This window comes from Bubalus kerabau, chromosome 19 (assembly GCF_029407905.1).
Source record: "Bubalus kerabau isolate K-KA32 ecotype Philippines breed swamp buffalo chromosome 19, PCC_UOA_SB_1v2, whole genome shotgun sequence".
NCBI lineage: Eukaryota > Metazoa > Chordata > Mammalia > Artiodactyla > Bovidae > Bubalus > Bubalus kerabau.
In genome coordinates, this window is record NC_073642.1 from 66,905,534 (window position 1) to 66,931,355 (window position 25,822).

The 25,822-nt window shown below is 48.4% G+C and overlaps 1 protein-coding gene and 1 long non-coding RNA gene across 6 annotated transcripts in view; one reads left to right on the forward strand and one right to left on the reverse strand.

Annotated features, from left to right (window-relative positions):
• Positions 1–805: 805 nt before the first annotated feature.
• On the reverse strand, positions 806–24,276 carry LOC129634210 (uncharacterized). 5 transcript variants are annotated; one of them, XR_008705474.1, is made up of 9 exons: positions 24,174–24,276; positions 14,231–14,308; positions 11,507–11,718; positions 9,557–9,712; positions 8,976–9,225; positions 5,519–5,716; positions 4,758–5,025; positions 3,553–3,627; positions 806–1,601 (listed from the first exon to the last, which is right to left on the reverse strand). XR_008705474.1 is itself a non-coding variant. In XM_055556219.1 (8 exons), the coding sequence occupies exons 4-8, from the start codon at positions 9,653–9,655 to the stop codon at positions 1,418–1,420; spliced, it is 744 nt and encodes a 247-aa protein (XP_055412194.1). In that variant the 5' UTR covers positions 9,656–9,712; positions 11,507–11,718; positions 14,231–14,308; positions 18,071–18,380; the 3' UTR covers positions 811–1,417. The 5 variants fall into 5 exon arrangements, 3 of the variants coding, with proteins under 3 accessions (XP_055412194.1, XP_055412195.1, XP_055412196.1); XM_055556219.1 differs by lacking the exons at positions 4,758–5,025; positions 24,174–24,276 and adding an exon at positions 18,071–18,380 and having other exon boundaries at positions 811–1,601; positions 5,581–5,716; XR_008705475.1 differs by lacking the exons at positions 806–1,601; positions 3,553–3,627; positions 4,758–5,025; positions 5,519–5,716 and adding exons at positions 7,265–7,403; positions 7,762–8,027.
• LOC129634211 (uncharacterized) overlaps positions 23,760–25,822 on the forward strand; it is a 40,086-nt gene continuing 38,023 nt past the window's right edge. Inside the window, exon 1 of the long non-coding RNA XR_008705476.1 lies at positions 23,760–23,841. This is a non-coding gene — a long non-coding RNA (uncharacterized LOC129634211). The remainder of the gene's footprint in view (positions 23,842–25,822) is intronic.

Here is a 25,822-nt window from a genome sequence, read left to right on the forward strand (position 1 = left end):
CACATTGTAATCTAGTACATACATGCATGCATGGGGGGTATATGTGTGTATTCATCTGAGACATACATTCACAATACAGTATTTACCTTTACTATTAATGTTTGCATTGTTTTCTATTTCATTTTTGTAAATTATTTGTTTATTATTTTATTTTTGGCGGCACTGAGTCTTTGTTGCTTTGCATTCCCTGATAGCTCAGTTAGTAAAGAATCCGCCTGCAATGCAGGAGACCTGAGTTCAATCCCTGGGTTGGGAAGATCCCCTTGAGAAGGGAAAGGCTACCCACTCCAGTATTCTTGCCTGGAGAATCCCATGGACAGAGGAGCCTGGTGGGCTGCAGACAATAGAATAACAAAGAGTCTCACGTGACTGAGCAACTAACATTTCATTTTCAGTTATGAACTTAGGCAGCAAATCTTTATATAACACAGCAGCAGTTTTTGTGACCTTACCATTAGTAGAAATCACAGATATTTTCTTATGACATCAAAGTTGTTCCAAGTATTCCAAATAACACTTACCCTCATTACTATTCCAAAATTCTAGGAGCTGTTCAATTTAGTGGATCTTAATTAAAATATTAATAAAGTTGTTGCTTTAATAGAGTTATTGCTTCATCACAAGCTTGGCTTTTAACATGTTGCAGCTTTATTTCAATAGAAGGGGATTCCTCTGTAAGCCTATGTACTTTAATTTATTGACTTAATAACATTAGTCTGAGAAATGGACCACGGGGTTCACCAGACCACCAGATGTGGACACCAAACTGGCATGGCACAGAAAAGAACCTTTAATGAAGGCCTCTGCATGCCAGGCAGTCTGCAACACATTTCTTCTCATTTTCAATCACTTTATTTTTTCATTTTTAAACTACAGGCCCGTAGTCTCAAATTACAAAAATAATTAAAGCTTATTATAACAAGTGAAACAATGCAAGAAAAGATTATACAAAGGTGATTATACTCACCTCCTAAAGAAACCTACCACACCCTTCTGTAAACAGGCTGATTTATGGCTTGCTTTTACTAAAATGGATTCATTCTACACACATTATTCTGTAATTTATATCTGCCACTTGGCAACTGACACTGTAACACAGATATTCCTACAAGTCTGTGGCTGTATATTTTTCTAGTTTCTTTATGCACATTTATATAAAATTCATGTGAATGAAATCATATCATGCACACTCTGGTTTTTTAGTGCAGACTTTTACTTTTTGTCTGGCTTCTCACCTCCCTAACTTGTATTAATTATCACAACATAACAAAGCAACTCAGAACTTAGCTTAGAACAATAACGAACATTTATTATCTTAGAGATACTGCTGATCAGGAATTTGGGAGTGCTTAGCTGTGTGATTCTGGGCAGAGGATCTCTCCTAGGAGGGCAGTCAAGAAGTCAGGTGGGGCTACCATCATGTGAAGGCTTGACTGGGGCTGGAAGCTGTGATTCCAAGATGATGCCTCACGTGGCTGGCAGGTTGGTGTGGGCTGTTGGCAGGAGGCTTGTATTCCTCACCACATGAGGGTTCCTGGAGTGTCCTCACAGCAAGGCAGCTGGCTTCTCCCAGAGCAAAATCCGAGAGAGCATGGTGGGACCTGCAATGTCATTTATGAGCTAGCCTCAAAAAGGTCACCCTTCTTCATTCTGTCATATCCTACTGGTTACCCAGGCCCGCCCTACTCACGGTGGGTAGCAACTGTACAAACACATGAACGCCAGGAGGCCAGGTTTCCTGGATGCTGGCTGCCATAGCCCTCAGTGGCCATCCTGCAAGGGACACCTCTCCCAGATAACCCATGCTAACAGCCTGGTGTGTTCCGTGCTTATATGAACATAAGCAAGTCAAACCATACAAGAATCTACATAGACTACAATCGTCTCATGAGTTAGGTATTATTGAAATTAAAATTTCAAATACTTTTAAATAATATAACTCTCTAATGTTTAAAAATTCAATAAATTTTAAAAACAATATTTTCAACACTTAAAAATAAATAAACTGAACCTCTAGTCCAAGCCCCTGTGGAGTTGTTGGAAGCACTGTTCACATTAACCAAGACACGGAAGCCATGTAAATGTCCATCGACAGACAAACGGATAAACAAGTTTGGTACATATACATATATGATGGAATGTTACTCAGCCATAAAAAAAGAACAAAATACTGCCATCTGCAAGAGCATGGATGCAACCAGAGGCGATCATACTAAGTGAAGTAAACAGAAAGACAAATTGCATAAGTCAGAAAGAGAAAGACAAATACCACACCACTTCTATGTGGAATCCAAAGTGTGGTACAAGTGAACCAACTATGAAACAGAAGCAGAATCACAGACATAGAGAACAGACCCGCGGCTGCCAAGGTGCAGGGGCGGGGGGTGGGCAGGGATGCACGGAGGGGGGCAGGGATGGACCAGGAGGCGGGGAGGGGGGCAGGGATGGGCCGGGAGTCTGGTGTCAGCAGCTGCAGATGCAGAACAGAGGTCCTGCTGCACAGCACAGGGAACTATACCCAACCTTCTGAGATAAACCATAATGGAAAAACACATAAAAAAGAATGCATATATGTGGATACCTGAGTCACTTTGCTGTACAGCACAAATTAACACAACATTGTAAAGCAACTATACTTCAATTTAAAAAAAAAAAAAAGGCAGAGCTGCTGGAATTCAGAGCCAAGACCACCAGACTCCAAAGCCCACGCTCTTCCCACGATGCTAAGCAACGGACATCACACCGTCTCGCCAGCCTCCTCTTGGTGACAGCCCTCAGTCTCCTCAGAAAGGATGGTCACTCTCCTATTTCTTGTGGCAGTGAAAATTCAAGCCTTTTCTTCTAAGCCCTGTGCTCTCTGCTCAAAGCCCCAAACACGGGATGCTCCCGACTCAGCCTTGCCAGGTAACTGAATCTCTATCTGCGTTGAGCCTCAATCCATTCCTAATAATTCTTTTTCTAATTTTACAATAAAAAAAAATTTTATGGTTTTATTCTTACAAATGCAGAGAGAGGTAAAGAGACCTCTAAAGGTAAGTGTTTTCCACTGAGAAAATGAAATGCAGGAAGAGAAAGCAATGGAACAGGACTAGCTCTGCAGAGCCTTCCATTATCTGCCCTGCTTCTAACCCTCCGCTCTGTTAGCAGGTCCAAAGTGTGCCTGGGTCCTTCCATGAGCCACCCTGGGACTAGCTTTCAACACACAGCAAATCCTCTACAGGTGAAACAGTTCTGTTCCAAGAGCATGTTGATAAGTCCAGTTTGTTCCTAAGTCCAACAAAGTTAGCCTAGGTACCCAACTAACAGAATGGGCTATATAGTACTATACTGTAATAGATTTATAATGCTTTCCATGGCAACCCACTCCAGCACTCTTGGCTGGAAAATTCCATGGTCGGAGGAGCCTGGTAAGCTACAGTCCATGGGATGGCAAAGAGTTGCCCACAGCTGAGCAGCTTCACTTCTCATGAATCAAGCTGCTTACCACACAAGTAAGACACAAAAAACAAGAAAGCACAAAAATTAAGCATTTTTAATCTTGTAACACAGTACCTTGAAAAGTACACTAGTAGCAACAGACTGGTTCCAAACAGGAAAAGGAGTTCGTCAAGGCTGTATATTGTCACCCTGTTTATGCAGAGTACATCATGAGAAACGCTGGGCTGGAAGAAACACAAGCTGGAATCAAGATTGCCGGGAGAAATGTCAATAACCTCAGATATGCAGATGACACCACCCTTATGGCAGAAAGTGAAGAGGAACTCAAAAGCCTCTTGATGAAGGTGAAAGTGGAGAGTGAAAAAGTTGGCTTAAAGCTCAACATTCAGAAAACTAAGATCATGGCATCCGGTCCCATCACTTCATGGGAAATAGATGGGGAAACAGTGGAAACAGTGTCAGACTTTATTTTTCTAGGCTCCAAAATCATTGCAGATGGTGACTGCAGCCATGAAATTAAAAGACACTTACTCCTTGGAAGAAAAGTTACGACCAACCTAGATAGCATATTGAAAAGCAGAGACATTACTTTGCCAACAAAGGTCCGTCTAGTCAAGGCTATGGTTTTTCCTGTGGTCATGTATGGATGTGAGAGTTGGACTGTGAAGAAGGCTGAGTGCCGAAGAATCGATGCTTTTGAACTGTGGTGTTGGAGAAGACTCTTGAGAGTCCCTTGGACTGCAAGGAGATCCAACCAGTCCATTCTGAAGGAGATAGGCCCTGGGATTTCTTTGGAAGGAATGATGCTAAAGCTGAAAGTCCAGTACTTTGGCCACCTCATGCGAAGAGTTGACTCATTGGAAAAGACTCTGATGCTGGGAGGGACAGGGGGCAGGAGGAGAAGGGGACGACAGAGGATGAGATGGCTGGATGGCATCACTGACTTGATGGACGTGAGTCTGAGTGAACTCCGGGAGTTGGTGATGGACAGGGAGGCCTGGCATGCTGCGATTCATGGGGTTGCAAAGAGTCGGACACGACTGAACGACTGATCTGATCTGATCTGATCTGAGCAGCTACATCACCGCAGCTTTTACGCTTGCTTCCAGACATTCTGGGTTTGAAATAAAGATATTGCACTATGGTAGTCTATACAGTACTGTCCAGTAACGTACACAAAAGCACAGCCACTCGCAGGGGATGCACTCAAGTGACAATGTACACCAGACACGTGAACTAACTCATGTGACTGGACGTGCGAATGCACGTACGCATCTTCGAAAGTTCGAAACTTATAGGCTGCTAAGTAGGGGACTTACTGTGTAGTAATCGAATGCTCCCATACTTGCAGCAGGCATGCTGGTATACAAAGATGATACAGGAAAAGTGTTTGTCCTCAAGGAGCATGCAGTCTTTCCTGAAAGCCGGATGCACGCATCACAAGAGACTGTACAACACCACCGATGTCAGTAAAGAACCACAGAGCAAGCGTGGATGAGGACAGGCAGGCAAGATCAGTTGCTAGTGGGCAGTGTTTCTGCTGGAGGTGAAGTAAGCGGTGCTTCCCCTTGGATGGGAGCAGGTGCTCTGTGAAAAAGGACTCTGATCACACCAGATTCAAGTGCTGGGTTAAGCCAGGGCAAACAGCATTCTCTTAACAAGCTACAGAGCATTGTGAATCTCCAGAGAAGGGGAAGTTATATGGAAGGTTTCTGAAATGGAGCTGGCCATGAAATCTTTCCTCCCTCCTCCCCAGGAAATATCTTATATTCCCCGGAACATGGTTTGGGAGTTGCTGAAACAGGGTAATCTAAGTTTTGTTCTGACCTCAGCAATGTGAAGCATGCAACCAACAAAGGCAGCATCTTTCCTTTTCTCCTTAAGTCAGTAACAAGATATGAGGGTTTTGGGGGTGGTTTTTTTTTTTTGTTTTGCCAGAATTCTTTATTTACATTAAAAAAGAAAAAGAAAAAAAAATATATATATATATAAAACCACCAAAAAAGGTTTCACTCTCCTTTGTGTTAACAGACTTCAGACTCAGCTTTTACCTTGCTGGAGGGAGAACTTAATTACTTACAGGTTTTTCTAGAAGAGTCCTCAGTTCAACCCTACCACAGTTTACACTGCAGCCCACATTACAGAACTCCACTGGCATTTGGCTCCTCGGTGTCCCTCTTTAGAGTGGTAACGCTGTGCTTCCAACGATATACACAGAAAAGTTTAGGAAATACCAGCTGCTCCAGACGGCATGGATCAGAGAATGAGCCCCTCTGCCCTGAAATTTACACAAAGCCTATTAGCCCCTGCCCACCCGGGAAGGGTGGCAGGAGGGGAGATTTCCTGGCATTCAAACCAGTTGTGTGCATCCCCTCTCGGATATTAGTGCCCAAAAGGTCAGCGCTTGTAAGTGAATTTCTCTGGGAAATGGGGGCCTCTGGAAGGGGCCCCGGGGTGTGAAAGAAACTGCAAAAGACCAGGCTGATTCTCACTCCCATAAGGAAAACGTCAGGAAAGAAGCACATTTCTTTCCAAAATTGCTTATAAAGGGTTAGCCAACAAATTCCGGCTTGTTCATGGTTTATAAGTGAGCCCGCCAAGTCCAGAAATGACAGGCTTCTCCAGGGAACCTTTCCCCACGCACAAATAATTGGTACCTGGAGCCCGCCGCCCACTTGAGAGGCTGGCTCTGCAACTGCGCATGCGCGGTCTAAACGCCAGTGGCGCCAAGGGTGATGCTTCTGATGGGCTTAGGTAAGACGAGATCCAGTGCCCTCTCCCCTTGCTCCGTCCCTCGGGGCAAAGAGGCTCTCCACTCCCAACCAGAGCCCCATCAAGGCCAGACTGTGCCCTCAGTGTGGACAACGGTCTTTCCCTTCCCTGGATGGGCCTCAAAACCAGCGTCTCTAAAACATACTAGAAATGGCGACACCTCCCCCGCAGTAAAAACACTTTTATGGATGACTAATCAGCAATAAAGCTGCAGATGACCTGTCTGCAAAATCTTCAGTGCCTGGAGATCTAAATTACTCTCATCTTTCTCCCCCCAAAATTAGGTATAATATAATTTCAAGCAATGCAAGAGCAATTTCTCCCTTCATTGGATATCAAGCTCAAGATGTTACAGAAAAAAGAAATAGCTTTTACCGCTGATATGAGAAATTTAAAAGAGAGACAAGTGTGAGCAAACAAAAGCTGTCACATCAAATACTGTGGGGGGAAAAAAAGTCTAGAAAAAAATGCCAGAAATGCTCAAGTCTAAATAAAGTCATTTATTTGTTATTTTAACCCCTTCACCGTCAGAGTTGCTGGCAGGCTAGTTAATTCTCCGCAGGTGGGACTGACTGAAGACAGCTCTCTTGTGCTTATAAAAAAAAATCATTGTATTGTGGCACGTTTCTCTTCGTTCTCTGAAATCGTGAAGGGTTTCCAAACAGAAACAGGATGGCACTGTTGCTCCTCTGTGGGTATCATTTCTTCAGAGAATTCAATCTCCTCCAGTTTCCACCACATTAAGCAAAGAATCTAGACCATGAGGTCTCAAAGGGCAGCGGCCACACATGCTGTATGCTTCTGGTAGACGGTAGGTATTTGGTAGAATGTGGTGGCGATTATTTCTCAAATTTTGTATTCTAAATGTGCAACTCAAATATAAGATGCTTTCTGTATGGGGTGGGGGGACTCTATGAAGTTCCCCCAACCCAGAAGGAAAAGTGGAGAAAACACGGACTGGATAGACTTGGGCCTCATCCCTTGCTTCTTTCTGGCCACGTTCATAAGCCTATATCCTCAGTCAAGATTAAGGGCTTTTTTTAAAATTGAGAAAGATAAAGTTGGAAGAATACGGCTACTGAAACTCTGCAAACAGAGAGTTAATTTCCAATTAACTGGGGACTCCCTTTGTGCACTACAGTGGACCGAGGGAGGAGTAAGTCATAGCCGCCATCCTCAAAAAATCTACCCCACTTGAAAAAGAAAAAAAAAATATATAAAGTTATATTTAAAACAATGTAAAATAAAATTAAGATATTCACATTTAAAAATCTACCTTCCTCCACATCCCACTCACTCCCCTGCCCAACATGGTAAAGTTTCTGTCTCCAGTAAATTCCTTTGGCACTGGTTTCCAGGACCCCCAACTGAGAGACACAGACCCAGCTCCTACCATGGCCAGACCTAGCCCCTCAGCGCAGCACACAAAACCCCCCAAAGTCACCAGGTCCCCCCACCCCTGCAGCCCTGCCCCAAGGCCTCCCCTGCACCAAACACCATCCTGGCTTCCCACTCTCGCAGCCCACACCCACCCCACAGTGCAGGGCTCACCCGTCTCCTGAGCACGGTGCACCCGTACTAGTCCAGCCCCTGGTGGTTTCCGCATCTGACCGCCCTGCTAGCGACATCAACACCTTGCAGGCAGGAACCCAGCTCCTTTGCCTTGGAAGCCCCAGGGCCTCATACTGGGCGTGAGGCAGGGTAGATCCTCAAAATGGGGCTGAGTGAGTGATGCTTCATCTATCCATCAAAGGCGTTTAACACGTGATGTTAGCTTTCAAGGGGCTTTCCCGGTGGCTCTGCAGTAAAGAATGTGCCTGCAGTGAAAGAGAGGGCGGGTTCGATCCCTGGGTCAGGAAGATCTCCTGGACGAGGGCCTGGCAACCCACTCCAGAATTCTTGCCTGGAGAATTCCGTGGACAGAGGAGCCTGGTGGGCTAGAGTCCATGGGGCCACAACTGGAGTCCAAGAGTCAGACACGACTGAGCGACCGGAGCACGCAAGCACAGTGGCTTTCAAAGTGAACCTGGATAAATGTGGTGCTATTGACGCTTTTGAACTGCGGCGTTGGAGAAGACTCTTATGAACTGCGGCGTTGGAGAAGACTCTTATGAACTGCGGCGTTGGAGAAGACTCTTATGAACTGCGGCGTTGGAGAAGACTCTTATGAACTGCGGCGTTGGAGAAGACTCTTATGAACTGCGGCGTTGGAGAAGACTCTTTTGAACTGTGGTGTTGGTGAGTCTCTTGGACTGCAAGGAGATCAAACTAGCCTATCCTAAAGGATATCAGTCCTGTATATTCATTGGAAGGACTGATGTTGAAGCTGAAACTCCAATACTTTGGCCACCTGATGAGAAGAACTGACTCACTTGAAAAGACCCTAATGCTGGGAAAGACTGAAGGTGGGAGGTGAAGGGGAGGACAGAGGATGAGATGGTTGGATGGCATCACTGACTCGATGGACACGTGTTTGAGTAAGCTCCAGGAGTTGGTGATGGACAGGGAAGCCTGGCATGCTGCAGCCCATGGGGTCACAAAGAGTCTGACACGACTGAGAGACTGAACTGAACTGATAATTTTCAGACTTATTCACAAACATGAAGAGCGCACAGTGCCCCTAGGGCCCCTCCCCCCCTCCCCCCAAGAAAAAGACAGACTCCTTGGGCCCATGTGACCATTTCTCCATACTTCCAACCCACCCCACCCCCCACCGTCCCATCGTGCTGTGCCTTTATTCTAGGACTTTCTAGGCGATTCCTTACCTCCTGCAGAAGTTCCTCCGTGGTCCCAGGGGCCTTGTGATGACCACTTGCTTCTCCAACATGCTCCGTCTTGAGATCCCTGAGCATCATGAAGGAGCCCAGCGGAGGGGCCCTCCTGTGCGCAATGGGACCCTCCTGTTCGCGGAAGGACCCTGGGGAAGCGAGGGCAGCGCGGCAACGTGTTCGCCGCACACATTCTGCTGTGGGTTTCTGCGTAGGAGGCCGAACGAGGCACGCGCTCTCTGAAAGTCTAGAATTTGTGGTTTGTGTTATCTCACAACTTCATATTTGGAAGAGGTATTTTAATTTCTTATGAGTTGTGAATAATTATGTAATTCTGCCACCTTCTTAAAGCTAAGACGTTTCAAACTGACTCCTGTCCTCCGGGGCTGACAGCCTCAAGGGAACTTGGCTTTTTTCCCTTGGGTTCTGAGCAAGTGTGTGCCAAACAAATTCTTTAGTCCGTTAAAACAACGGTTCATGATGGAGAGCCATCCTACACGCAGGAGTAAAGTCCCTCTTCCCTCTCAAAATTAATCCTCAGAAATCACCACTGAAAAGCAAACAGAGCTTGCACTCACCGCGGAGGCTGCTTTCCGAGTTGTTTGCCGTCTTCTGCCGTCTTTGAAGCCGCTGAGTTTCTCAACCTTCTGTTTCCCCCTTGTTTGTAAATTAGCCATGCATTCTTCGAAATTTGCCTGTGGGTCTTCTTGATTTTTCTGCAGCTGTTAAAGACCCTAGAAAGGTGAAAGAAGGTTGCATTAGCAGATACCACTGTGACGGTCTCCGGGGTCCACTGATGTATTTTCTAATCAGTACTTAAATGGCACTTCTCTGTCGAATGCCTCCTATGCTAGACTCATCCCTGTCGATCACTCGGTCCCTTGGCCATCAATAGTTCCAGCATCTACACCACCCCACACCCTGTTCTGAGCACTGGAAAGGCAGAGTGAGCAGGCAGATGAAGTCAGGCACCCCAAAGGACCATGTGCAGTTCATACCGCAGTATCACCCATAGCTGACTTCCAGACACTCACACCAGAAGGTGAACACTTCATTAAATACAGACAAGGGATTGCTAGTCATTAGGACGCGCTTATCTTTTTTCCCCCAGGGCTTAAGTTTTTTTTTTCTCTCATATGTATTTCATATTCCTAGCTGGAGGATTATCAAAAGAATCTGAATATCACCATCTGGAAGTTATGCCATGGACTCCAGTGGGCAGGATGAGAGCTGAGTTTCCCGTCTTCCTATAAAAGTGTATTTCTTCTGCTTCGAAATAAGCACAAACATATCTGATTCCCTAATGAAACCAACCCAGAGCCTGAAAGTCACAGAGGCATCACCTTCCACTCCTCACCCCCCCCCCCACCAGGTTCTTGGGACCCTTCCAATGTGGAGGGATTGTTAGCGGGGGTTCCTTTAAGGATATTTGATCGTCAGTGACCACTGAGGAGCTTCCCGGGTGGCACTCGTGGTAAAGAACCCGCCTGCCAATGAAGGAGAAATAAAAGACCCAGGTTTCATCCCTGGGTTGGGAAGATCCCCTGGAGGAGGGCAGGGCAACCCACTCCAGTATTCTTGCCTGGAGAATCCCATGGACAGAGGAGCCTGGAGGGCTACAGTCCACAAGGTCACAAAGAGTCAGACACGACCGAAGAGACTTAGCACAGATGCATGTATGACTTCACTTAACCACTAAATCAAATGTGTTGAAATACACAAATGTCAGAAATGCAGTACCCGGCTACTCCCGCAAATAGTCTGTTGGTCTGTCCCAGGGATTGTGTAAGGAAGTCCCAGGGAGCCATTCTGGTCTCAACAGCATGCAACTGGCAATCAGTATTTCATTAAGTGTCACAAACAATCGGCTTGCAATGTGGGTTCCAGCCCTGGGTCGGGAAGATCCCCTGCAGAAGGGAATGGCTACCCACTCCAGGATTCTTGCCTGGAGAATGCCGGGGAGAGAGGAGCCTGGCGGGCTACAGTCCATGGGGTCTCACAGAGCCAGACACCACTGAGCGGCTTCCACTTTCAAGTGTCCCTGCCCTTTTTTACTAGTAGCCCCCAGGTTGGTGTTTAACTTGCTCCCTTTGAAACTACTGCTATTCTTGAGAAATGGAGGATTGTTCTTTGCAAATGTTCACTTTTTCTCTCTCTCTTGATAACACTTGCACATTGATAAGTCTCTTCCTGTCCACCCAGAAGTGTTTTTATTATCTCTTGACTTGGTTTTCTCAAGCTCCTGAGAAAGACTCTCTCAACACTTGGCAGGTGAGAGAGCATGATAAACTTAGAGTGCTTTTTAGTTAAAGTGGTATTTTTAACTCTCCCCTATCAAGTGTTAACTCACAGTTCTTATGTCTGTAGGGTCTGTATTTATAACATTAGTTCTCTTTTACGTGTTCACAGGACAAATCCAGTCTGAAGACATCCTCTGATCATCATGGGTGAGTGTTTCTGACTTCCATGGCTCTAGCTGGCTCCCTGTCAACAGAAGTGTATTTCAAGCAGAAGTTCAGAACACTTACCATTGTGACATCTGCCCAGTGTCCTAATTTACGCCATTCGTAGTTACTATTACAGACTTGGTAACGTAATAAGCTGCCATTGAAAACAAAGACTCCCCAGATTCCTCTTTAATACTGAGAAGCACGCACGCTCTTGAAGTCTGGCGTCTGGTGTGAATCCCCGTTCAAGGGTGGATGAGACATTTAGCCTCATGGAGCTGCAGTTTCCTTGGCTGTAAGATGGAGATAATAAGAGGCCCCGTCTCACCAGATGGACCAGAAATTGATGAGTCAACACAGGCAGAGCCCTCAGAAGAGTGTCAGGCCCAACCATTAGGTCAGCTCTCATTAAATCCCTTTAGCCTCAAGACAAAGTAACTGAAGACACCTCCGGTACAGACAGTAGGAGCTGCAGAAGAATTTAACCTGACACTCTCTTTGAGGGAAAAAATATGAAACACTTTTGATACATCTTATAAAAATGTAGCACATAATTCTGCTTCAGAGCTTCCATCAAAAATGTTGTCTTTTCAGGACCTACCATGGAGCACAGGGAATGCTGCTCAGTATTGTGTAATAACCTATAAGGGGAAAGAATCTGGAAAAAAGTGGATGTAAGTATAACTGAATTACTGTGCTATGCACTTGGCACTAACACAACACCGTAAATCAACTATACTCCAGTACAAAGTCAATGTAATTTGTTTAAAAAGTGTTTCTTCATACACAAGATTCACGTTTAGAGTCTGGCTACACACACAAGCTGGCATTCAGTATTACCCAGATGAAATCAAACAACTGCTCGTTAACAGTGGTTTATATAAACTGGTTTACATTTGTGGATCCAATCCTCAACCTATTTTTTTTTACCATATTTATCTCAAATATGTCATCAGAAAGGTTTTTAGTGGACAGATTTGAACCTAAGATATAGCTTGAGAGTAAATCGATTGTATATATTGTGTGCATTTCCTAAAATATGAGGCATATAAGGTATTTTAACACCGGGCCTATTCTACTGCGCATAGACAAAGACTCTCGGCATTTACATTATCATGCACAGTTATCTGGGGTGAACTGGGGAGGGAGGCATCTGAACCTCAAAAAAAAACCACACACAAAAAAATTCTGACCCAGAATGTGAGAAGTTGGAAGGGCCTTTTTGTGGTGAAGCAATTTATGGTGTGAGCTGGCTTTCTGTAATCTCCAGCACAAAGATGACCCCAAGGTAGGAAACGCTCTTGTGAAAAACGGTGCACTCAGCGAAATAGATGTATAGAAGGCAGGACTGGAGAAAACATGTTACCACTTCTATCAGACATCCAATTGTTTTATCTCCCTCCGGCACTTATAGAGAAGTAACTATTTCAGAAAGCAATCGCCTCTTTTTCAGCTAGGATGTGGTATTATTATACTCAGTGGCATCTGTCTCCCACCCGGCTTCTAAAGGGGAATGGCAGGTCATTGCAAGAGAAGGGAGAGGCAGTTCTGCAAGGTCCCAAGGCTGTCCAGGGCCCAGGGCTGGGGGGCAGATCTCCTCTGTGGCCCACATTCCTCCCTTCCACCCGGCTCGTGACTCCCTCTGCCAGGGACTAGCTGGCACCAGAAACACTTGCCGGGTGCCTCTGGGGCACCAGCTCCGGGGCCCCAGCCGCCCCCTTCTACCCAGAGGAAGAGCAAGGAAGCCCTGCCCCCGCCTTCCGCAGGGGCACAGGGGGCACAGCTCTGAGCCCCCATCTCCCAAGCCTCTCCTAAACAGCCCCCTGCTCTTCTGTGCTGACAGAGAGGCAGGTGCCTACACGCAAGAGCTCTCAGTTTCCGTGGTGGTGTTTATGGTCATTTCCAAGCAGATACAGAGCTGATGCTGCCCTGCTGTTATTATTTGGCAGCCCACAAAATGAATACAAAATGCATAAAGTGACCGGATACACTAAATGTGTAGACAAACACACACAAGACACATAACCCAGTAACTCCCATGGGCAACCAATTTTTAAATTTCTAGGACTCGGATATGGAAAATGTACATAATTCTATTAACTGATTATAGCTAGTACTCTTGATGTCCCATTTGGAAAAATATATATATCACTCATAAGACAAATAGGGCTTCCCTGGGGCTCAGACCGTAAAGAATCTGCCTGCAATGGAGGATCCCTGGGTCGGGAAGATCCCCTGGAGAAAGGAATGGCAACCCACTCCAGGATTCTTGCCTGGAGAATTCCATGGACAGAGGAGCCTGGTGGGCAACAGTCCATGGGGTCGCAAAGAGTCGTACACGACTGAGCAACTAACACATGTAAGACAAATACACAGTCACCTTCATTCTCCTAGTTTTGTTTTTGTGAAATACTGTTTTCTCCTTAACGATTGATTATAAACATGATCACACACACTATTACCTACTGTGCTGGGTCGGGCATCACACTGAGTTCGTCTGGGTCACAGAACTTACATAGCACAGCTCGAGGGTGAAGACCCTGGCCAGGCCTGAGGCAGTCAGCTTCTGGGGCCCAGGCTTCCAGTTCCCAGGTGATACCCATATTCTCTCTCTCTCTCTTTTTTTAATTGCACTGATTTTTTAAAAAGATTTTTTGATGTGGACCATTTTTAAAGTCTTTCTTGAATTTTTTATAATATTGCTTCTGTTTTAGGTTTTGGTTTCTTGGCCTCCAGGCATGTGGGATCTGAGCTTCCTGACCAGGGACGGAACCCATACCCGCTGCCACATATTATTTAACTCACCTTCTCCACAATGCTGAAGAGCAGAAACGAGTTGATACTTTTCACATAAGGAAGGTGCTTTTCTCTGTCCATCATGGTCTATAGGGAACCACACGAAATATAAATGTATATTACAGATTAGCAATAGACTGACATAATGTAGTTAACTTAAAAATGATTTCAAACAGGAGAGGAACTACTTCCCATCCTCAGTAGATCCAATAATTGGTTGAAGTTTATTATTGGTCAGTATAAGCGATGGACTCTGGGAGGAAGAATAAAAAGTATAGAGTCTGCTTTTGTCCTCAGAAATCCAAGTTGGGTTGAAAGATAAGCTGCATATTCTAGAAAGTTCTGTCTTTTGTGAAGATAAATCTAGCACTAGAAGCTCCCTTATTAAAAAGGGAAGAAAGGAAGATGAAACTATTTTTTAGGGGATTAAACACTACTTGATGGGCTTCCCCAGTGGCTCAGCAGTAAAGAATCAGCCTGCAATGCAGGAGCCACAGAAGACTCAGGTTCAGTTCCTGGGTGGGGAATCTCCTGGAGGAGGACATGGCAACCCACTCCAGTATTCTTGCCTGGAGCACCCCATGGACAGAGGAGCCTGGCGAGCTATAGTTGCAAAGAGTTGCAAAGAGTTGGACATGACTGAAGCGACTGAACACACACACACACACACACAAACTACTTGGGAAGTGTAGGGTGGGTGGCAGGGGACCTTTTCTCACGGCCCAAGAAAAGGCTAGAGCCACTTAGGCCATTCAGCCATCTCATTTGCTCCCAGGAATAAACAGAAACTTCACTGAGCCAAAGAGCAGACGCAACTTTACAGGAAGCTAGCAGCTAATATTGCTTATGCTTTACTGTTTTTAACATGCTGTAAAGTGGCTTTTGCCTTTTAAAACATTTTTCACAAATTACACTACTTTACAGCATTGCAAATCAATTCTATTTCAATAATTTTTTTTAATTGCACTGCTTTAACTTTAAGCCCATTGGGGTAGGCATTTCTCCTTTTCTTTAGGTGGGCAGCATTTGAAAAATCATTTTAAAATCAATGTCTGATTTCTCCAACATCAAAGCTGCTACCCTGGGTATCTGTCTTTGAGCGTGATGAGCCTCGTGCTGAATACTGATTTGAAGTGTGGTTCAGCGTGCAGACTTAAATTCTCCTTCCCACAACTTTATCTGAGAAGCCTGACAACAGTGGCAATCACAGGACTAGTTTTATTGGGTAAAACTATTCTATCTGCAATTTACTCTGACAGGCTCCACAATTTTTAAGTGCAATTAAACCCTGAGAATTTGCCCAGAAAAAAAACTTCTACCACATAAAAAAAAAATTTAAGAGAAAAACAGTCGAATGGAACAACTAATTACTAACCAGTTGCTCTTTTAAAAAAGAGAAAAAGGAAAGGAAAAACATTCAGCTGAGCCCACGAATCAACTTCATCGTATAGACCGGGAGCTCTCCGGGGCTGAGAAGGAGTCACAGGCGAGCTGCCCAGCTGCTTCAGCCACTACTGCCATCCGCAGCTTCAGAGTAGAAGGCTCTGTCACGCTCAGGAGGGAAAAAATAGGAAACTTGCAGTAAAGCACCTTCAAAAACTGCGATCGCTTGGTTCCCAAGTGTTAGCAAGCTCACATCACAGCAAGCTCAGACCAGCTGGCTCCAGAACAAGTGAGCGCCCTGGTTCCCACTGCCAGCCTCACATTACCGCCTCCGTCCTCATCCCAGAAGTGGTACCTAAAGGTGCAGCACAAGCAAGCCAGCTGGAGCTACCTGCGATAGTCGGGCACATTCATCAGCATGACTGATCCCACTGTTGTCCCGGAAAAGGACCATGTCCCTACCAGCTCTTGGCATTCCGCACTGGAAATCTTTATCCAGCAGGAAGTTTAACCGGACATGGAAATAAGCTATCCAGGTGACATCTGGGAAATGAGATTTTTCTTTTAAGAGATGTCCAATTATAACTAACGTTGCAGAACATTTCATAGAAAACATGAACTTAATTCAGTAGAACATCTTCAACAAGACGACCTCAGCCTTCATAATTCTTGTCATCTGGAGCATGTAATTCAAGGACTGCAGACAAGCCCAGGAGAGGCCAGCCCCTGCCACCCAACTCTGGCCCTCACCACTACTGTCCCACCTTCTCCCCCAGCCCCCAAAGGGCCTACTGTGCTCTAGTCAGCGTTGTAGTGGTCTCCCCTCTTCCTGGAATGCCCCATCCATAGCACTGAATATTCCCTCCATATGGCCCCACGACCTCTACCACCGCTAACACTCAAATGACCTTCCATGACCTTCCCCACCCAACCCCGAACTTGCTGGGAGCCGGGACCACCTCACACACTCACAGCACCTCATAGGGCGCCTTGGCACACGGCAGGGCTCCTGGAGATGTCTGCTGAAGGGTCTTTTCCTTCTGAGCCACTGAAACAGCACATGTTAAAAAACCCCCTGGGTCACACGATGCTGCTGAAGAATCTGCCCTGAAGAGTCTCCCCCTGCAGACTGCAAGCCCCAGGAGGGCAGAAACTGTGCCCATCCACTGACCATTTACCCCTGTGCCTGGGCCATTAGACGCTCAATAAAGATTCACTAAATAGGTGAGTTAAAGACAATATACAGAGATGCTGAGCTTAAACCAACAAGGCCCACGAATCAGAATCTGAAAACATCCTCCACATCAAATGTTGGGAGGCTGTCCATTGGGTGCTTCTTTTCTGGGCTGTTGTTGTTCAGTCGCTCAGTCGTATCCGACTCTTTGCGACCCCATTGCCTGCAGCACGCCGGGCTTCCCTGTCCATCACTATCTCCCAGACTTTGCTCAAACTCATGTCCATTGAGTCGATGATACCATCCAATCATCTCATCCTTTGTCCTTCTCCTCCTGCGCTCAATCTTGCCCAGCATCAGGGTCTTCTCCAGTGAGTTGGCTCTTCACATCAAGTGGCCAAAGTATTGGAGCTTCAGCATCTGTCCTTCCAATGAATACCTTCTCTTCTGTGAGTACCTATTAAAGTCTGCAAACCTTGAATTTGCTGCAATCCAGGATAGACATATACAGGCCAAGATAGTCACTCAGTCGTGTCTGACTCTGCGGCCCTGTGGACTGTAGCCCACCAGGCTCCTCTGTCTATGGAATTTTCCAGGCAAGAATACTGGAGCGTGTTGCCATTTCCTTCTCCAGGGGATCTTCCCAGCCCACGGATGGAACCAGTGTCTCTTACGTCTGCATTGGCAGGCAGGTTCTTTACCACTAGCACCACTTGGGAAGCCATGCAAATCAACCTGTAGGGAAAGAGATCACCCCATTGGCTTGCAGCCTGGTGGAGGATGGAGGCCTGGTGATGGAGTGGGGTCCCCGGAGACAACACCATCCCTTCTCGGGCCATCTGCTCCCTCTCCCTGGACCATCCTGTTCGTGCATCACCCCACAGCATCCCTTGTCTTGATCAATGCCAACTAATCCCATGGGCCTCAGCTCAGGCACCAGCTCTCCAAGGATGTGTCCCCTCCTTGCTCAGCCTGGATGACGGGTCCCCCAAAATTGTCCCGTTTGATGCATCTGACACAGTGCCTCTGCCCTGTAACCAGTGCTCTGAGGCTATCACCAGGCCTTGGGCCAAGAAGAGGCAGAGATGATTTCTTCTTGACCTTGACAGCAGTGACGTCACCCCTCGGCCTCAGGCAGTTTCTGGATTTGCTGCTCCCAGTCCTCTGATCCTCTGACCTTCTGTATAACCCGGCTCTCTCTTCTCCTGTCTACACCTTCACCTGCTTCCCCAAATCTTAATTGTGCAAAATGAAAGAGATGCTTTACTGGTATAAAGAGCTGGACACAATACCTTGAGATCTTCAGTTGAAACGGTGCTGACGTGAGAAATATGAAGAAGAAGTTTAGATGAAAACACTGCCGTGGGGCAGGCATGGCCTCTGCTCCTTCGGAGGTGTTTATCGGCCAGGTTTTAAAGCTTTCTATGGTCAGTGCCTCCAAGCAGCATGTGCTTAAATATATATGGTTGCTCAGTCACTTAGTCGTGTCTGACTCCCTGCAATCCCGTGAACTGCAGCACGCCAGACCTGTGGGTGAGAGATCAGGCAGAATGCCACCACGTCAACCACCTTTCTCAAGTCCATCTTGTTTCTCTGGAAAGTTCCAGGACACACCAGGAGAGCACCTCTCAGCTGATGCTTCCTGTCCACTCCCTCCCCACCCTTTCCAACCCAGGGAATGCGGGCCCCCTAACTCTCTTCTTTCATGAGTGTAAACAGACATCTCCAGGACCTCCAGGTCCTAAAGCCAGGACCTCTGGAATGCACACAGAACCCTAACAACCCCCCAAAAGCCACATCACTAAGACAGGACCATTTTTGCTTTGAGCTACTGAATGGATTCCTGAAGCGTTGCCTGCAAAACTGAACACCGGCCTCATAGATCAGTCCTCTCCAGGGTTTCCACTTTACCTGCACGTGTTCCTGTAGGTCAAACACTTGTGTCCAACACGACATAAAATCGAATGCAGATTTCTGACATTTCCAAGAGGGCACACAGTCTGTGTGCATTTATTAATAATTGGCCCTTAAGGGTCTAAAAGAATGCAATCAAATTCACAAACAACCAGTGACTTTTCTTACGAAACAAAAATGTCACCATTAAAATATACATCCCAGTTCCATTTGAATCGGAATGGTGGCTATTTCTGTGCAAAGTATGTGTATCTCTTGAAACAGCTGATGTTTATTAGAACTTAATATAGGTCACGCCGGCTTACTGAGTCAAAACTGGACAGGATAGTAGAGGTTATGTAACCAAGCCTCTACCCCTGCAGGAGGTCCGTCCACATGCTGGTGGGCAATTTCCATCATCTTAAGGACCTCTTAGTACCTTAGGTTCTATTAGTCATGTACAGTTTATTTTCGTTCGAAAGGTCAGAGGCAAATGAAGTCACTTGCTGCTTTTCTCAGCCTCAGAGAGTTTCCCGGCAGGGGGAGGAATGAGACATGGCCATCGGAGGTCACCTGCTGTCCCTGGCACTTCGTCCAGCCAGGAAGATGCCTCCAGCTCCCACTCCCCTACCTACAGCAGAATGTCAGAACGAGCTCTTCTGATACGCTAAGCATGGTCTTTAGTCCCTACATTACTGTGAATTCTCTCAAAATATATAAGCATTCTCTAAACAAAGACTAATGCTACAGTTAAAACTGACCCACGCGAAAGGATCTTGAAGGATCCTCGAATCAGCGCCTTTCTTATTTAAGGAAAAGAGGCAGAGTTCTGTAATCCAGGACCACAGTCCCTCACATGCGAGCCCCCAACTCCAAAAAAAACCCTGAAAATCAAACATTGTTTCCTAAATTTAGCACACAATCCTGACGTGAGGTTATTTATAGTCTCAATTTTTTTATGCCTCTGAAAGTGAAAATGCATATGTTTTCTGTGAAAATGCCCACAGGTTTGATAAGGGAACATTCCCAGGCTACAGGATTCCATAAGATAGTCTCTACACTGTACCCTCCTTTTAAAATGTGAGAAAAAAAAAAAAATCTAAGCTCTGGAAAACAAGTCCCAAAGGTTGTGTGGACCAGTAAGGTCAAAATCGAATGCAAGGAGCCTGGTGGTTGATCAGGACAAAGATGCCCCAAAATTACTGTGAATAAGAAGGGGGATATTTAGGACTGAGACGGATGACCTGGCCTTGACCCCCAGCTGTCCTTAACAAACCCGCAACACAGGGTACCCACTCACCCATCACCAGCCCAAAATCCCAATATTAACTCTGTGTTGAATTATTAAGTCTCAAGGAGGAACTTTTCCCTTGCTTTGTTTCTCTCTTTCTCCATCCCCTAGAAGGACACCAAGTGAACCCACTTAAAGTGAACCTGAGCCTACATATTTTCTTAAACCACTGAATTGGAACAAAATCACAACACTGAAACTGTTCTCCAAAAAATAATGCGGGCAGAATACGCGTTTCATCCGGTCTAAGGCCCCAGTCGAAGAGACACAGGAGAAGGTGGTCAGGGGTTTCACAGATGGCAAAGACTTAAACCATCCAGCCATTTGTTGAAACTTCCTCTCAGGGAGAAAGAGAAGAAGCTTTCCAAAGTTTTTAAAACAGCTCGCAAAGAGTGCCACATGTGCATTTTAACCTGGTGGTCCTCCAGTCCAGCTCTGTGTCTTGTATACCTGCTTTTTCTCTTGATGTATCTTACCGTTCCTTGCAAACGTTGAGCTGAGAATCTGCTACTCCAGAAAGAAGTTCAGTGTCTTGGTTGAACGTGAAGACTCTTGGGACGGCCTCCTTCTAAACCACACTGCATCTCTAAATGCTAACGCTCCTGGTTTGGTTAATTTGATTAAGTGGTGAGAAAAGACACCTTGCCCACAGATGGATTGTTAACACATTTGCACTGAATTCTAAATGTTAAATGTTCCTCCTTCAAGTTCCTGAGTTATTTTCATCATTTTCATTTCTTCCTGTACTGCAGCAATTGCTAATCTCTTTGTTCCCTTTAGAGTTTTGAAGGTGGCTTGGTTCACATCATTTTTTATCTTGTTACTTTAATCACGCACTATTGACCAGACTGGAATTCGTCAACCTCTTCAGAGTCAGCCCTATCGCCAGGTTTTCGGCACGCTCCTTGAAGAAGGTGCCTGTCTTCCGCCTCCCCGGGCACAGTCCTGGATGGCATTTTTCCTTAACAATTCAAGACTGCAGGGATGAACAGTCTCGTTCTAGAAGTCAGCTCTGGCAACACCCCGTGCAGGTAACCTGCCAGAAGACGAGACATCGCAGCACTTTTGGAATCTTTTGCTTCTTTCTCAGGAATCTGCTCCTTTTCTTGGGCAAATCAAAACTACCCAAAGCAGACTCAACTGTTTGGATTACTGGATTTGCTTTTGTTTGTTTTTCTTCCACTTTCTCTTGCAGTCCAACTGAGTCATATTCACTTTTTTAAACAGTTTAAAATTCCATTGAATTTAAAGAGTTTGATTTATGTTGTTTGAAAAAGTCCAGGAACGGGTCCTGTGAGTTCAGCGCAGAAGCATGTTGTCTTTGCTCACACCTCCAGGGACTGGGCGCATCTGTTGCTGCCACCCAAATGTGGTTCTGATTTACACATCCACGTGCAGCTGACTGATGGATGGCCCATTCTGTGGGTGCAGGGTGCTGACAGAGCCCTGTGACCAGGGTAAAATGACACCTACTCTCAAGGCACCTCTGTCATTTTCTCTTCTACCGGAAACATCCCCAAAGTCCAGCTATAGCGGGAGAAGGAAGCACAGGGCAATGAAATACAGACTGGAGCACGGGGCCCTCCCTAGAGGCCAAGCAGAGGAGGCAATTCCCTGCAGCCCGATGGGGGCCAGGTCGATGTGGCTGTGATCCTGGTCTGAGAACTGCAGTCTGGACAGGTAGACAGGAAGGCGGAAGGTGTTTCAGGTGGGGAGAGGGACTGAGGAATGCCTAGAGGCAGGACCAAGAAAAGCTGGTTAAGAATCAGGGAAGAAACTGATATGGCCAAGGCAGGAAGTGTTGAAGGCCTAGCTACAAAGTGCCCGAGGTTGGATCTGTGTGTGTGTGTGTGTGTGTGTGTGTGTTGGGGTCGGGGGTGGGGGGCAGAGGGGGCATGGCCTGCTGCCCTTTTGAACCACCTAGGCGGGGAGAGGTCCCTATGTATGCAAGCAGAACAGATGTAAAAACCCAGCAGGCTGGCTGCGGGTGCAGCATGCATGCAAAACAAGAGGTCAGAGGCCAGGGGGCTGAGCCTGGAGGCAGCATGGCCAAGATGGGCCATGAAACAAGAAAAAAGGGGGCAACTTTGAGAAAAAGCTCCAAATAATTGATGACAAATACAAACTATCCAAAAATTAAGCATCCTTCGCATGCTCATTTTTAATTATTCCCCTTATAGATTTAGCAAACAACTCATCTGCCTGCAACTGAGGCTCAGTGCACCACCACCTAAATTATAATTCTTTCATTATGAGCCCATCACCTCTTCTCCCTTCCTGAAATTAATCCAGAAACTGCCAGATACAAACGTCTATTTAATAAAATGAACATCTGTGATGACACACCAGGAGCAAAATCCTAGTTGTTCTAAACCCGGCATTTTGCTTTGACAACCAAGTACCTGTTTTATTTTTTAAATACTTTCTCTCTTCAAAACACCTGCTTTCTTTACACATTGACTTCTAAAGGAAGAGATTAATTTTTATTGGCAAGAACAGAAGTTAGTCTCAACAACAACAAAGGAGAAGCTATGCTCTATAGAAGAGCTGCCTGCTACATGAAATAATACCCAGGAACATCAACCCAAACCCACAGAACCAAGCAAGGCCAACCCCGTTTTCCCACATGAAAGCCACAGTGTGATAAACCTCAATCCCTTGGAATAGAGCTGCAGTTCTTATTGTACCCGTGCGGCCACAGGACCCCAGTCCAGGGTGGCTGGATTTCCATTAGAATTGCCTGTCCTTCACTGCCTTCTCCTCCACCCCTCCTGCGCCCAAGTCCAGTTATTCAGTGAGTTATAATTTGGCACTAAAATTCAATTAAGCTGAAACTTTGGTCATACGTGGTCTTTATCTCAGCAAAGCATAATTTCTTTGACCCATTTTCCAAACATCAGCTGATCGATTTGAAAGCGGACAGAGGTAAAAGTTGATTTCAATCGCACTCACATTTGTAGAAAGTGGCTGGGGAAAAGAAAAAAAAAAACTTTTAAAACTTAAAAAAGAGAAAAACTTCAAATAAACAGGATGGGGAGTTACTTATGAAACTGCTTGAGGTTTTCATAGCCCTTGTCAAGCAGAGACCTCGGCCCGCTCGGCAGACTTTAATTAATGTCCACTCCGGCCCTGCAAGCCATTTTCCCATTGGAAATTCCGATGAGAAAGGAAGGAATGCGAGGTTCAAGGCCGCGCTGTTGTTGAGTGGGCTGCGGGACTGGGGACTGAAACCCCGCGGTTCCCCCATGAGCCGCGAAAGTCTGTGGAAGTATTGAGCACCCCTATTGAGGACTGTGGGAGTCTGGGCGGCTTAATGGGATTGTGTTCGGTGCTTCGGGCTGTCCTTTAAAAGATTCCATGGCACCAGCGAAACTCCAATAATAGGGCCTCTCTAATTGCTTTCTGACTTTCTATGAAACTTTCTAAGCTATGCTGACATCCTCGACTACAACGACGGAATTCAAGAGTGGAGAAAGGCGAGACAAAGTGGGTGTGCGGAGAGAAAGCGGTTCTCAGCGAAGCGTGTGGGAGGTGGGGGGTAATTCGGGGGAGGGGAGATGGGGCGGGTGTTAAATCGGTGCCGGGGAAAGAAAAATATGAGTGTTCTCTTTTGTGCGAGACAAACAGCCGAGCGCGGGGAGGTCGGGGCCGGGGTCACGCGGCTCCGGGCTGCAGCTGCCGCCGTGGGGCGGGCGGGGGTCCCCGGCGGCCCCCCGGGCGTCGCGGCCGGCGGCAGCGGCGGCGGCGGCAGCCTCGGCAGGCATTCCGGCGGCGCGGGCGGCCTCTGTCCTCGCGCGACCCCGGCCCGTCCAGAGCGCGCCCCAGGCGACCCTCGAGGAGGAGCGAGGGGAACGACTGCGGTCCGGGCGCCCGAGCAAGGTAAGCACTGCGCGGGGACGCTCGGCCCTCGAGCGCGCGCTTTCCGCCGCGCTGGGCCGGCGAGCCAAGACAGAAGGCCGCGGGCCGGCCCCACCGCCCTGGCCTGGTGTTCCCTGTGCGCCAGAGGCCCGACGCCGCCGCCGGAGCCTGGGACCCCGGAGACCAGCCAGCCTGGCTCGCCACTGGTCCTGGGCCGGGCCGGAGGGCCCAGCGGGGCTCACCGCGAGCCCAGGAGGTCAGACAGAGCCCAGAAAGCCCGCGGGTGACCTTCCCGGGCCGCCCACGGCGAGGGTCACCCTCCCTCCGAACCACTTAGTGGGCAGCGGCCTTACCAGGGTCCTGGCCGGGAGCTGGGCGTCGGCGGGCAGGCGGCGCGTCCCGGGGGCTCTCGGTGAGCCCCGCAGCCGCCCCTTCGAGCGCTCCCAGCGCGCAGGCGCAGGCCCAGGCCTGAGGAGGGCCCGTCCCGGCTGGCGTGGGGGGCGCGGACTCGAGTCCGGGCCTGGGTCGCTGTCCTGCCCGGCCACCGGGTCACCCGAGGGCGATGGCACAGTGGGGGCAGGGGAGGGGGACCGGGGGCGGGGGTAGTTTGAAGGGGCAAAGAGATGGCGGCGGCGGCGAGGCCCAGGCGCCTGCAATCAAAGGCTGGGGACGGCGGCCCGCCGCGTCGCCCCAGGCCAGGCCTGGGGCATAAAGGACCTTTATCCTCAAGTGACACGGCCGGCGGTTTCCCCTGCCTCCCCCGCCCGCGGCCTTAATTGGGGCCGGCTGCTAATGTGATTAAAGGCCAGTTAAATGTTTCTCGGGGCAGACGGTGGGAAGAGACCGAGACCCCCTTCTCCTCCCCGGGGTCACGCCAGGCCCTTGGTCAGGGGGTCGGTGGTGGTGCCAACCCCAGGACGGCCTGGCCAGGGGCCGGCCGATTGTTCACCCCCGGGAGGGGAGGCCGCGGGCGGGCGGGCGGGCTCCTGGGGCTTTATGTAAGCCGGTGGGCTTTGGGCCCGGCCGGATTTGGAGATTCTTTTCGCACAGTTTCCATTTTCTGGCCTTTGGAACGGCGCCCCAGGGCCTCGGGGCCCTCCCCCTCCGGTGCCTGGCGCCCGCGGGGCCCAGCCGCCCAGGCTGGCCTGGGGTTTCGGGGCGTTGGGGGTCGGCTGGGCTCGGTCGGAGCAGGTCGATTTGGGGGTCTCCCGACTGAGGACAGGTCTCTCGGGATGGTGATGCGGGGCTGGCAAATGGTGGCCAAGCAGAGCCCCCTCCCCTCCCGCCCCGACCCGCAGCGCCCCCAGGCCTAGGTCATGGCCAGGTTCACACGGCCGCGGCGGCGTGGGTGGTCGCGCCCTCCCGGGAGGGCTGGGCGTCCCAGCCTCCAAGGGTCGCGGGGAGCCAGAGCAAGTGTCTGCGCTGCGCTGCCCTGCCGCGCCTGCTTCCGATGGCGCCCGCGGGCTCCTGCCCTGTGCCCACAAGTTCTGGGGTCTCCTCCTCTAGCCTGCCCGACTTGACGGAGGCCGTGCTCCCAGGACAGCTCCGGGGCGCCGCGCTAGGCGAAGGTTGAGCCACTGCCTGCGGCGGCGGAGTGCGAGCTCGGATCCCCGGCCTCCTAGATCGTTCCCTACCCGTGGCCCTGGGCCCGGCCGTACGCTCACAGGGGTCATTGCTGGGGAGTGGAGGTGGGGTCCCCTGCGGGGGGGGTCCCCGAAAGACCAAGAGCCCGGCCCAGCCCAGTTCCTACACCTGTGAGGTTGCAAATCCGGAACTAGTCGGGATAGGGGAGGCAGATGAAATGCCCAGTGGAAGCCAAACGAGCTCGGGGTGTCCCGACAGCTGGCCTTGGCTGTGCGCTTCGGTGGCGGCGGCGGCTCTGGGGCGCACGGGGGCCGGGCAGAGCAGGTGGGACCCGCGGCTGGAGCCGAAACGCAGGCCGCGCACCTTCATCTCGTCCCCGCGGGGGTCTTTCCCACGCTTCCGTTCGCCTCGGTAAAGA